Here is a 12,141-nt window from a genome sequence, read left to right as displayed (position 1 = left end):
ACCTAGAACTGTGTGTTTTGATTGAAGTGCTGGGAAATCTCAGCTCAGTTTCCAAAGGCTGGTGTTTGTGCTCTCCGTGTCGGGGGAGGCACCGACTGGGTAATGAACTTACACTGGCCAGGCTTCTGACCAATGCAGGATGGTACATTTCTGGGCTGCCAGGCCAGGGAGCCGGGGGAATTGACTGGACCCTTCCTATTGATGATTCATGAGTGCTGGGAGGTCATTCATGGAACTCAGCTGGGTGTGTCCCTGCCTGGGGATGGCTGTGGAAGTGCAGGGCCTCCCAGAGGTTTTTAGCTTGACATAATATCACAATGTGAGAGGGACACCCCAGGTTGGTGGGTCAGAGGGCTCAGCGACCCCACAACCCAGCCTGCACTCAAGGAACCCTGACATTGTGGCTTTTTAAACCAACGTATCCTGATATTCCCAAACAAAATTCACACAGCTTTCGCCCTTTGCTATGTCACTGGCCGTTCTCCAGCATAAATCAATCCACCAGTCAGTCATGGAGCAGACACTATGTTGTGTGGGTCACAGCCAATGACGTGAGAGATTGACAATCCACCCACCACATGGCAAGGTCTCTCCAGGACATTTAAGGGGTGACTGGGGGTGAAGGGTGTCTGGATCCACCCATGAATCACTCCCAACCCAGTGTTGCTTCAGGGGCCGAAGCTGGGTCTGGTGCATCTCCAGATGTGAACAGGCTGATTTTTGCAATGATGCAGCCGCAGATCAGCTCCTGCTCTTGGGCTGTGGCTGTCCCAGATGTGGGTGACCGTCTCTGCAGACAGGATCTCAGACCCTTCGTCATGAGAGGCCTCTGAGCTGAGCTGAGCTGTCTGAGGCTTGCACAGAGCTGGCCGCCTTGGAGGCTTTTCAGACTCAGCTTTGTGAGCATCTCCCAGCCCCACTGAGCCACCCCCCAAGACAGAGTCCATGGGGGGGCAGGGAGCTGCAGGTGGTGTGTATGTGTTGAGGGAATCAATTCTGAGATGCCGTGTCTGATTCGCCCAGATCATATGTAAGAAAGTGAGATTAAAGCATCCAACTTCAATGTTAGGGTGAAATCCACAATGCCCCTCTCCAGCTCTCTCCCTGCCCCCCCCCAGGTGCTGCACCTCCTGGATTGAAGTGGTTCCCATCATATACATGTAATTTGTTGCTACAAATTCTCGTAATCTGCAGTTCTCAGGGGAGGGAGGAAGGGGCCATGACCCCGGGCTTGCTTATGTGGCTGGGAAAGGAAGGGAGGGGGAGATAACATTTCTTTACCCAAAAGGTATCCTTTGGACCCCCACATTTCGTATGCAGCTGCAACACTTATCAATTCTTAATAAGGCGAAGGGAGGGAAAAGGGGTAACACTTTATCTATTAACAGGTTTCAGAGTAGCAGCCGTGTTAGTCTGTATCCGCAAAAAAAAAAACAGGAGTACTTGTGGCACCTTAAAGACTAACAAATTTATTTAAGCATGAGCTTTCGTGAGCTACAGCTCACTTCTTCGGATGCATAGAATGGAACACACAGACAGGGGATATGTATACATACAGAGAACATGAAAAGGTGGAAGTATGCATACCAACAGGCAGAGTCTATTAAGCGATGGAATAGTGAGTGCCTGTGCCTGTGCCTGCTCCCAGAGACCATACCAGCACACCTCGACTCAGATACTCCCCCAACCCCATGTGGCCCTGCACCCCTCCCCCCATCCCCATGTGGCCCTGCACCCCCACTCAGACACCCACTCCCCTGCATCCTCATGCAGACCCTGGCTGACCCCTAGTCTCTCCCATTCAGTCAGGCACATCTGCCCCTGTTGTTATGTGTTCCTGCACCCCCATGTGTCCTTGCACCCCCTGTCCATATGTATCCCTCCACCCCCACTCAGACACCTACTCCCCCCATCCCCACGTGGCCCTTCAGCCCTCCCCCATCTCCATCTGGCTCTATACCCCCTCCCCAGTCCCCATGTGTCTCTGTGCCCCCACCCAGCAACTCTCTGTCCTTATGTAGCTCTGCACCCCCCACACATATGGCCCTGCACCTCACTCCCCCGTGTGGCCCTGTACCTCCATTCCCATTCAGCCCCTGCCCCCGTCTGTGCTCCCCCATTAGCCTTTATGAACCCCTGCCTGACCCCCCATAGCCCCAGTCTCTTGAACCGGCCCACTCCGAGAAAGGCACAGCAGGCTCTTCCCTTGCTGGCTGGGAGCTGCTGCTGTGTTCTATCACCACAGCACCCTTTGCTGGGTAAAATGCAGAACTGCAGCAACAGTTCCGCAGAAGCTTTTTTCTGAGCAAAACAATAAAAACTATGTCTGGCTCATTAATTACGCACACTCACATTAGCGCTGAATTCCCCCAGGTGTGACTAAACAAGTCATTGTCTGTATGAAATTTTAGTGTGCACTGACTTTGCTAGTGGCTTTTATGTAGCCTTGTAGCGGGGTGGTTACCCCGCTTCTGCCCTGAAGGGTTTAAAACAGCCCTGGGAGAGGCCTGTGGCAGGGAAAGCAGCTACTAGGCTGATTGGAGAAGCAGCCGCAGCTGGGCCATGCCCCAATCAGGCCTCAGCTGGCCCTATATAAGAGGCTGGGAGCCAGGAGTTCAGCAGTCTCTCTTTGTGTTCAGGGAGAGAAGGGCCCGGGGGCAGGGAGGTTGAACAGGTATCTGGAGTGGAGCAGGGCTGGGGAGAGGCCAAGGGAGCTGGGGAGCTCTGGCCTAGGAAAGCCCCAGGCTGCAGGCCCGAACCCCTTAGCCTGTGATGAGTGGCTGATACACTGCAGTCTGCCCCAGTGAATGGGGGCTAGATGGAGACTGGGCAGTAGCCAAGACTGAGGCAAAGTGGGGATAGGGGGTGGGGGTATCCAGAGTGTGGGGGTACTGCCAGGGGGAAGCACCCAGAGTGTGGGGGTACAGCCAGGGGTCAGCACCCAGTTAAAGGGGCACTGTTGTCCAGGGAGGGACATGGCGGCCCAGTGGGAGCGGATCATTGGCTGACAGAGGGTGCTCCAGAGGGCTGGAATGAGCTAATTCCCACGGACGACCAGCAGGAGGCGCTGCAGGGGTGAGTCCGCACGCTCACAAGCTTGTTGTAAAGGTAGGCAAATATCTAGATGAGCTGATGAACCCCCTGGAAGATCTCTGGGTACCCCCAGGGGAACATGTATCCCTGGTTGAGAACCACTGCTATAGACGTATCCAAAGGCTCAGGGCTGACGATGGCAGTAAAACCTTCTGGCCAGTAGATGGCAGCACACATACAATTCAGGTGCTTGTCCTAAGCTTGGAATCAAGACACCCCGTACACTTATCTTTCGCCTGTTATACGCTAGCAACTGATATTGGTATAACTACGTCGCTGGGGTGTGTGGAACCCCCCCTCCCCCCCGGGTGACGCTGTTATGCCAAACTAACACCCAGTGTGGACAATGCTTCTCCTGTCAACAAAGCTCGTGGGGGGTAGATTAACTACGCCGATGGGAGAAGCTCTCGCGTCAGCATAGACCGCGTCTTCACTGAGCCGCTACAGCGACACAGCTGCATCGGTGCAGCCTTCCCGGTGTAGACGTGTCCTTTGATAAACTGAACAAACTGAGCTCCTGGAGTTGCTGTCCGCCAAGCCTGGGGTCCAGTCCATTAATCCTTCTCGTGGCTCTTCTCTGACCCCCTCTAGTTGCGCAACATCCTTCTTGAAGGGTGGGCGCCAGAACCAGACACAGGATCCCAGTTGTGATCGCACCAGGGCCAGATCCAGAAGGAAAATCACCTTCTTGCTCCTAATTGAGACTCTCCTGTTGATGCAACCCAGGACGGCTGGAGCCCTGTTGGCCCTGGGAGCTCATGTTAAGCTGAAAAGCGTCCCCGCACCTGAGGCTTCCAGGCAAAAGATGAGCGACGAAGGCAGGCTGCAGGCCGGGCTGTGGTTTGTGTGGTCTCTAGCACAGAGCGAGGGTTTCCTTAGCGTTGGTTGATCTGTAACATGGCCTGGGCTGAGAGTGGGTTCCCCGCGGCACAGGCAGGGCAAAGAATCTTATGCATCCCACTGCCAGTGGGTCTCTGTTCACTTTCCTGGGCTGGAGGGCAGTGTCCCAGCTGGCGTCTCTGCTCCTGGGACCTTGCTCGGGGGAGTCAGCTGGAAGTGGGTGTCTCAGCCCCTGCTTTCTGCTGGGGCCCCTCCACCTGCCCCAGGATGTGGACAGCCGAATGCAGACACCTGGCTAGGGCCCAGCAGGGGGGAGCTTGTGGTTCTTGTGACGTCTGCATGTAGCAGGGGGCGTCAGAGCCTTCCAGTCTTTATAGACGTGATTGGACCCCGCCATGGACTGTGAGCTCCTCCCATTGTTCCCTCCCCCATCAGATATACCCCCACATGAACAGCTCCCTGCTCCGGGCGGAGCCAGTCGGGGTGAGCTGCAGGCGTCGCGTCAGGACGGGGTTTGACTCTGAGACACTGCGTGCCCCCAAGACAAGGGTAAGGAAATGAGGGAAACTCTTCAGCTGCCCCCACTGGATCTCATTCTTCTCCCCACTCCAACATCTCCTGGAGCTCCCCTCTTCCTGCTGCCCCATCCCCTCCCCTCATCTGCTCCGCATAGAGCCAGTTGAAATTATTTGGGGGTCTTGTAGTCATAGGCCAGGGTCCCCAATCATACTAGGTGCTGACCAGACCCCGACCAAGGTTGGGGCTCCATCCTTGCAGGCAGGGCACAGACTCTGACTGAGATGGGGGGTCCCATCATGCCAGGCACTGCACAGACCCTCACTGGGATCAGGGGCCCCATCGTGGCAGGTGTTGCACAGACCCAAAGGGTGAAACAGGCCTGGGCACAATGAACTCAGTCTCAACAGATAAATGTTTGGAGGGGAAACTGAGTCACAGGGCCATGACATGACTTCTCCAACCTCCCCAAGCAGTTGAATGCCAGACTCTGGGATGGGACCCAGGCAGTGCCGGCTTTATGACCCGCAGGGCCTGACTGGAATACTCAGTGGCGGTCCGGGGCTTCAGCAGCACTTCGATGGCAGAGGGTCTGCTCCTGGTTTTCCGTGGCACCGAAGGACCCCCCGCCCCCGAAATGCCGCCGAAGACCCCCAGAGCGGGGCTCCCTTAGGTGTGCGCGCAGGGCCCTCTTCGGCGCAGGGCCCAATTCCGCGGAATCAGGTGAATTGGCTTAAAGACGGCCCTGAACCCAGGCATCCTGACTCCCCATCTAACCACTAAAACAGACTCTTGCAATGTCCTTCCTTTTGGCTTGTTCCTGGTCTCTTCTGCCTCTTGTGTTTTGCAGGGTGGTTTTTTTGTCGTTGTTGTTTCAATCTTTCTTTTCTCCTTCTTGGAAGCTGTTCTTATCACTTAAGGTTTTTACGGGGGGGGGTGTCTTTAAGTGGGGGTTTTGCCCACCCGGCCTCATTATCTCACCCTTCCAAAATGCCTGAAACCACACACAACCTCCACTTCAAAATGAAGGGGGCAGGGAGGAGGAGAATCACTTACAAAAATTCCATTATTTCAAAAGAAAGGGGGTAAACGATCATTCCTTAACTTTTTTTTAACCAAGACGGGAATAACCAGTTCCTTTGGGAAACTAACAGCAAGAAGATTATTTGGGAATATTGGTGAGGATTCGGGGGGGAGGGGTCTCTCCTTTCTCCGTCTCTGCATCCTGGACCACCCCCACCAATTGTCCACCGTCCCTTTCTGAGAAATCCAACTCTTCAGCAAGAAGCTGAATTATTTTTTTAAATTTTATTTACTTGAAAAAATATGATGTTAAAACAAATACATTCAGGCAGAGAATAGGCACAAGTCCTGCATCCTGGGACGGGGGTAGACTAGATGACCCTTGGGGTTCCCTTCCAGGCCCCTGGATCTATGCTTTTAAGGTCTTTAAACCACTGATGCCATTGGCCTAAAAATATTTGATCCTATTTGAGTTCAGCTCAGGATCGAGGGAGTTTATAAACTCTGCGGGTGTCTCGCTCTGTCCTTGTCCTCACCTGGAGCCCGTTTCATTGCTCTTCCTTCCTTTGCTCAGTACAACATCTGCGCTGCCCCCGCCGAGCCCTGAGGAGAAGGTGGGGATATTGTGACTTCAACTCCTCTGAAAATGGTGTTCCCAATCCTCTCTCTGGTGCTGAGTGGCCTGGCTTTGCTCGCCGGGCTGCCATTGAATGGGTACGTCATCTTCGTCACCAGCTGCCGTATGGGGAGGACGGCCAGCGCCGTGTGGTTCCTGAACCGGGCTGTGGCCGATTTCCTCTTTGTCGTTTTCCTGCCCTTCAGATTCATCTTCATTCTGAACTTAGACCAGGCCAAGATACTGAACAACACTGTTACCTCCCTCCACATGTTCTCCACTTCCTTCCTCCTCAGCGCCCTCAGTGTCGATCGCTGCATCCTCGTGGTGCGCCCTGAGTGGGCCCGGAACCACCGCACGCCCCGCTTGGCTTTCATGATTGTTTTGGTCATATGGGCCCTGTCTGTTGGGTTCAGCTTGCGGTACGGTGATCTCTGGGAATCCCTCCTCTCTCCTGCCAGCACCAGCATAAATGTCCCACTGCATGAAGGGAAGGTGAAGGGCGCCGTTGTGATCCAGTTCCTGGTCGGGTTTCTGATCCCATTAGCCTTGATCTTGATCCCAACCATCTACACCATTCTAGCTGCCAAGCTCAGAAGGAACAGGCTGATCCAGTCCACCAAGCCACTCAAGATCCTTCTTGGCTTGATCCCGACCTTTTTCCTCTGCTGGCTGCCATATCACGTCTTCTCCTTCCTGCTGATCTCACCTAAGTACCCCCCTTCTTTTCTTGTCACAGAAAGCAATTTTGCTTGTGTCCTGTCATATATCAACAGCTGCCTCAACCCCATCTTCTACCTGACCATGGAGGAACAGTTTCTGAGGTACTGGCAACGTGTACGCAACCCCCAAACCACCGACAACTCCGAGCTGGAGACAGTTGAATAGAGGAATGGATGGAATTGTTGATATTTGTTTGCTGGGACATGTAACTTCCTCTTGCCCCCAAAACTGTCTTTTTAGCAAGTGAATTTTTTGGCCTTATTCATAGAAGAGCCACAGGAATGATTACTGGATTAGAAAACTGCCTTACAGTGAGAGAATCATGGAGCTCCATCTATTTAGCTTGATCATAGTCTGTAAGTACCTATGTGGGGAACAAATATTTAATAACTGGCTCTTCAGTCTAGCATAGGAAGGTCTAACACAATCCAGCGAACAGAAGTTGAACCTAGACAAATTCAGTCTGGAAATGAGGTGTACATTTTTAATGGTCAGAATAACTGACCATTGGAGCAATTTCCCAAGGTTCATGGTGAATCCTCCATCACCAGCAATTTTAAATTAATTGTTTTTTTTTTTCTAAAATCTCTGCTCTTGGAATTGTTTTGGGCAGTTCTCTGGCCCATGTGATCAGGAAGGTGAGATTAGATCAGGGGTCAGCAACCTTTCAGATGTGGTATGCTGAATCTTCATTTATTCAGTCTAATTTAAGGTTTCGCATGCCAGTAATACATTTTAACGTTTTTACAAGATCTCTTTCTATAAGTCTATAATATATAACTAAACAATTGTATGTAAAGTAAATAAGGTTTTTAAAATGTTTAAGAAACTTCATTTATAATTAAATTAAAACGCAGAGCCCTCCTGACTGGTGGCCAGGACCTGGTCAGTCTGAGTGCTACTGAAAATCAGCTCGCATGCCGCCTTCGGCACGCATACCATAGGTTGCCTACCCCTGGATTAGATGATCACAATGGTCCCTTCCAGCCCTGGAATCTATGAATCTGTCATTTTAATGAAATATATTAGAGCTTTGCGTTCTTTAATTTTTAGAGCATTTTAGGCCATCTGGTTTTTTATGGTCTGATCTTTCCTACGTCTTCGTGTCCTTATTCTTCTAATCATTTCATCTTTGCTCACACTGGGGCTCCAGCTCTTCTTCGTCCCTGTGTTTGTTGAAGATCAAGGGGTCTATGAAAGGGTAACATTTTCAAAAGGGTCTAAGTACTATTTTTAAAAGTGTTTAGGCCCGTAGGAACCTTGCTGAAAGTGAATGAGCCATAACATAAGAATGGCCATACTGAGTCAGAACAAAGGTCCATCTAGCCCAGTACCCTGTCTTCCGACAGTGGCCAGTGCCAGGTGCCCCATAGGGAATGAACAGAACAGGGAATCACCAAGTGATCCATCCCCTGTCACCCATTTTCCCAGCCTCTGGCAAAGAGAGGTTATGGACACCATCCCTGCCCATCTTGACTAATATCCACTGATGGACCCATCCTCCATGAAATGATTTTGTTCTCTTTTTAACCCTGTTATAGTCTTGGCCTTCGCAACATCCTCTGGGGAAAAGTTCCACAGGTTGACTGTGCGTTGTGTGAAGAAATACTTCCTCTTGTTTGTTTTAAACTTGGTGACTATTAATTTGATTTGGTGACCTCTAGTTCTTGTGTTTTTGGAAGGAGTAAATAACACTTTCTTATTTACTTTCTCCACACCAGTCAAGATTTTATAGAGCTCTATCATATCCCCCCTTAGTCATATCCTTTCCAATTTAAAAAGTCCCAATTTTACTAATCTTTCATATGGAATCTCTTCCACACCCCTAATTTTTGTTGCCCTTTTCTTTATATATAAAATAAATAATCTTTAGATGGATTTATATAGAGGCAATATGATATTTTCATTCTTCTTCTCTATCCCTTTAATGATGCCCAACATTCTGTTTGCTTTTTTGACGGCCGCTGCACATTGAGTGGATGTTTATAGAGAACTATCCACAATTACACCTAGATCTCTCTCTTTTTTTTTTTTTTTGAGTGGTAACAGCTAATTTAGACCCCCATCATTTTATATGTATATTTGGAATATGCTTTCCAATGTGCATTACTTTGCATTTATTAACATTGAATTTCGTCTGCCATTTTGTTGCCCAGTCACCCAGTTTTGTGAGGTCCCTTTGTAACTCTTCGCAGTCAGCTTTGGACTTAACTATCTTGAGTAGTTTTGTATCATCTGAAAATATTGCCCCTGCCCACTGTTTACCCCCTTTTCCAGATCATTTATGAACATGTTGATCAGCACTGGTCCAAGTACAGACCCCTGGGAGTCACCACTATTTACCTGTCTACATTCTGTAAACTGACCGTTTATTCCTACCCTTTGTTTCCTACCTTTTAACCAATTTCTGATCCATGGGAGGACCTTCCTGCTTATCTCGGGACAGTTTGCTTTGCTTAAGAGCCTTTGGTGAGGGACCTTGTCAAAGAGTTGCTGAAAATCTAAGTATGCTATATTGTCTAGATCACTCTTGTCCATGTGCTTGTTGACCCCCTCAAAGAATTCTAGTAGCTTAGTGAGGCATGATTTCCCTCTACAAAAAACATGTTGACTCTTTCCAAACCAATCACGTTCTTCTATGGGTCTGACAATTTTGTTCTTTACTATAGTTTCAACCAGTTTGCTTGGTACTGAAGTCAGGCTTACCACCCTGTAACTTCCAGGACCACCAGTGGATCCTTTTTTAAAAATGGGCGTCACATTAGCTATCCTCCAGTCATTTGGTACAGAAGCTTGTTGAAATGATAGGTTATATACGACAGTTAGTAGTTCTACAATTTCACATTTGAGTTACTTCAGAACTCTTGGGTGAATCCCATCTGGTCCTGCTCACTTATTACTGCTGAGTTTATTAATTTGTCCAAAACCCTCCTCTAATGACACCCCCATCTGGGACAGTTCCTCGGACAGTTCCTTTCACCTAAAAAGATTGGCTCAGCTCTGGGAATCTCCCTCATATGCTGAGCCATGAAGACTGATGCAAAAATTCTTTTGGTTTCTCCGCAATGGCCTTATAGTTCTTGAGTAATCCTTGAACATTTTGAATGTCCAGTGGCCCCTCTGGTTTTTTAGCAGGCTTTCTGCATCTGATGTACTTAATTTTTTGCTATTCCTTTTTCAGTCTTTGGTAGCTGTTCTTCAAATTCTTTTTTAGCCTTCCTAATTATATTTTAACTTACCAGAGTTTATGCTCCTTTCTATTTTCCTCAATAATATTTAACTTCCAGGTTTTAAAAGATGCCTTTTTGCCTCTCAAAGCTACTTTTACTTTGTTTAGCCACGGTGGCACTTGTTTGGTTTTCTTACTGTGTTTTTTGAATTTGGGGGTATACATTTGACCTTCTATTATGGTATCCTTAAAAAGTTTCAGTGCAGCTTACAGGGAATTCACGTATGGCACCTTAGCTTTTAACTTTCTGAAATTAAATGCTACCGTGGTGGGCTGCTGAGGTGTTTTCCCTGACAGAGAGATGTTAAATTTAATTATATTATGGTCACTATTACCAAGCGGTTCAGTTATGTTCACCTCCTGAACCAGATCCTGTGCTCTACTTAGCACCAACTCAGGAATTGCCTCTCCTCGTGTCAGTTCCAGGGCTGTCTCCTCCAGGAAGCTTTCGTTTCAGGTGTCAAACTTTATCTCTGCATCCTCTCCTGAAGTGACATATACCCAGTCAATATGGGGGTAGTTGAAATCCCCCACTATTATTGAGTTTTTTTATTTTTAGGTGCTTAACTCTTATTGACTTTCAATGGGAATTTGGCATCTTAGCCAAATTTAAAAACCAAAACCTAGTTCTGTATATTTATTGCCAATTCCATGCCTTCATACCTCACGAGCCGCCCCTTAAAACATCATGAGATTATTCTGAACAGAAAGACATTTGGGTTCATCTGTTTTGCCTCCTGATTTTTTTGGGGGGGCAATTTCAAGCTTTTCTATGCAACAACGGAGGCCAGAAACCTGCTTAAAAATATAAAATAAAACAGAAAGAAAAGCTGAAATTCCCACCTAATCATATGAGTACAGGGTCTGGGACTTGGAGGAAAATGAGAAGCATGGCAAATGCCGCAACCAAATTGAAAGGGTTGGTGACAGTACAAAACTTTGCCGAAAGTTTCAGAAAACCAGAACTATCCAGCTCTGTTTTGGAAGCCAATGGAGTGAGGAGCTGTTTAAAATATTGGGGACTTTAAAATAAAGTGTGTGTCTCTGTCACTGTGTACCTCAAAACAGCACCCTGGAACCACCATATTCATGACTGATATAAATATGAACAAAATCTGCCTTGTGAGGTATCATTAAAAAAAACTTGATCTGTTGATTATTAATATCCTGTTGAATTGTATGTGCTGTCATTGTATGGGGAGTTAGGAAGTTTTGCTATGTGTGTGTTATTGAAATAAGTTGTGATGTTGAGAACACCCACAACCAGCCTTTCAGGTACAATAACGGAGGAGCCAGACAGTGTTAATGGCTCATCAGCAACTATCCACTATCTCAGGCACTGTATAAAATGGAGACTGTTTGACCCACATCATAACAAAATATATTCCCAGGAAGTTGGAAGAAACTACAAAAGAGAGGAAGTGACATCACCATTTGGCCTCCCCGCACCCCAACTCAACACCTAGAAACATGTCTAGAGGACAAAGATTTTGAACTGTGGAAGTTTGGTACCTGGCTGGAAGACAAGTCCAGCCTGTGTATTGAGGATCTGTCACCTGCTTGTACCATCTGGCAGGGTGAGACCCAGCTTGATTCAAATCCTATCTAGTTTATAGAACTCAGACTGTGAATATACTTTTATTCTTAGGTAACCAAGTTTGATCTCTGTGCTCACTGCTTATAATCACTTAAAATCCATCTATCTGTAGTTAATAAACCTGTTTTTATATTCTACGGAAAACTGTGTTTGGTTGAAGTGCTTGGGACATCTCCACTCAGTTTACATAAGCTGGAGCATGTCCTCTCCACATTGAGGGAGGGGTGGACTGGGTAACGAACTTACAATGGCCAGGCTTCTGACCAATGCAGGAATGTACATTTCTGGGCTGCAAGGCCAGGGAGCTGATAGTTCATGAGTGGCTGGGAGAAGCATTCATGGAACTCAGGTGGGTGTGTCCGTACCAGGGGATGTCTGTGTAAGTGCAGGTCCTGCCAGAGATGTGTAGCTTGACACAGTATCACAGTGTGAGAGGAACATCCCAGGTTGGTGGAACAGAGGGCTCAGTGGTCCCACAGTCCGGCTTGCATTCCAGGAATCCCG

At 48.3% G+C, this 12,141-nt stretch overlaps 1 protein-coding gene across 1 annotated transcript; it reads left to right on the top strand.

The window, feature by feature from the left end:
- Nucleotides 1-6,118: 6,118 nt before the first annotated feature.
- LOC120390600 (C3a anaphylatoxin chemotactic receptor-like) lies at nucleotides 6,119-6,976 on the top strand. The gene has a single exon (XM_039513331.1). The coding sequence runs from the start codon at nucleotides 6,119-6,121 to the stop codon at nucleotides 6,974-6,976; it is 858 nt and encodes a 285-aa protein (XP_039369265.1).
- The last annotated feature ends 5,165 nt before the right edge of the window (nucleotides 6,977-12,141 follow it).

The sequence above is a fragment of the Mauremys reevesii genome, linkage group 24 (genome assembly GCF_016161935.1).
Source record: "Mauremys reevesii isolate NIE-2019 linkage group 24, ASM1616193v1, whole genome shotgun sequence".
Taxonomy (NCBI): domain Eukaryota; kingdom Metazoa; phylum Chordata; order Testudines; family Geoemydidae; genus Mauremys; species Mauremys reevesii.
This window is presented reverse-complemented; position numbering and strand designations above follow the sequence as displayed.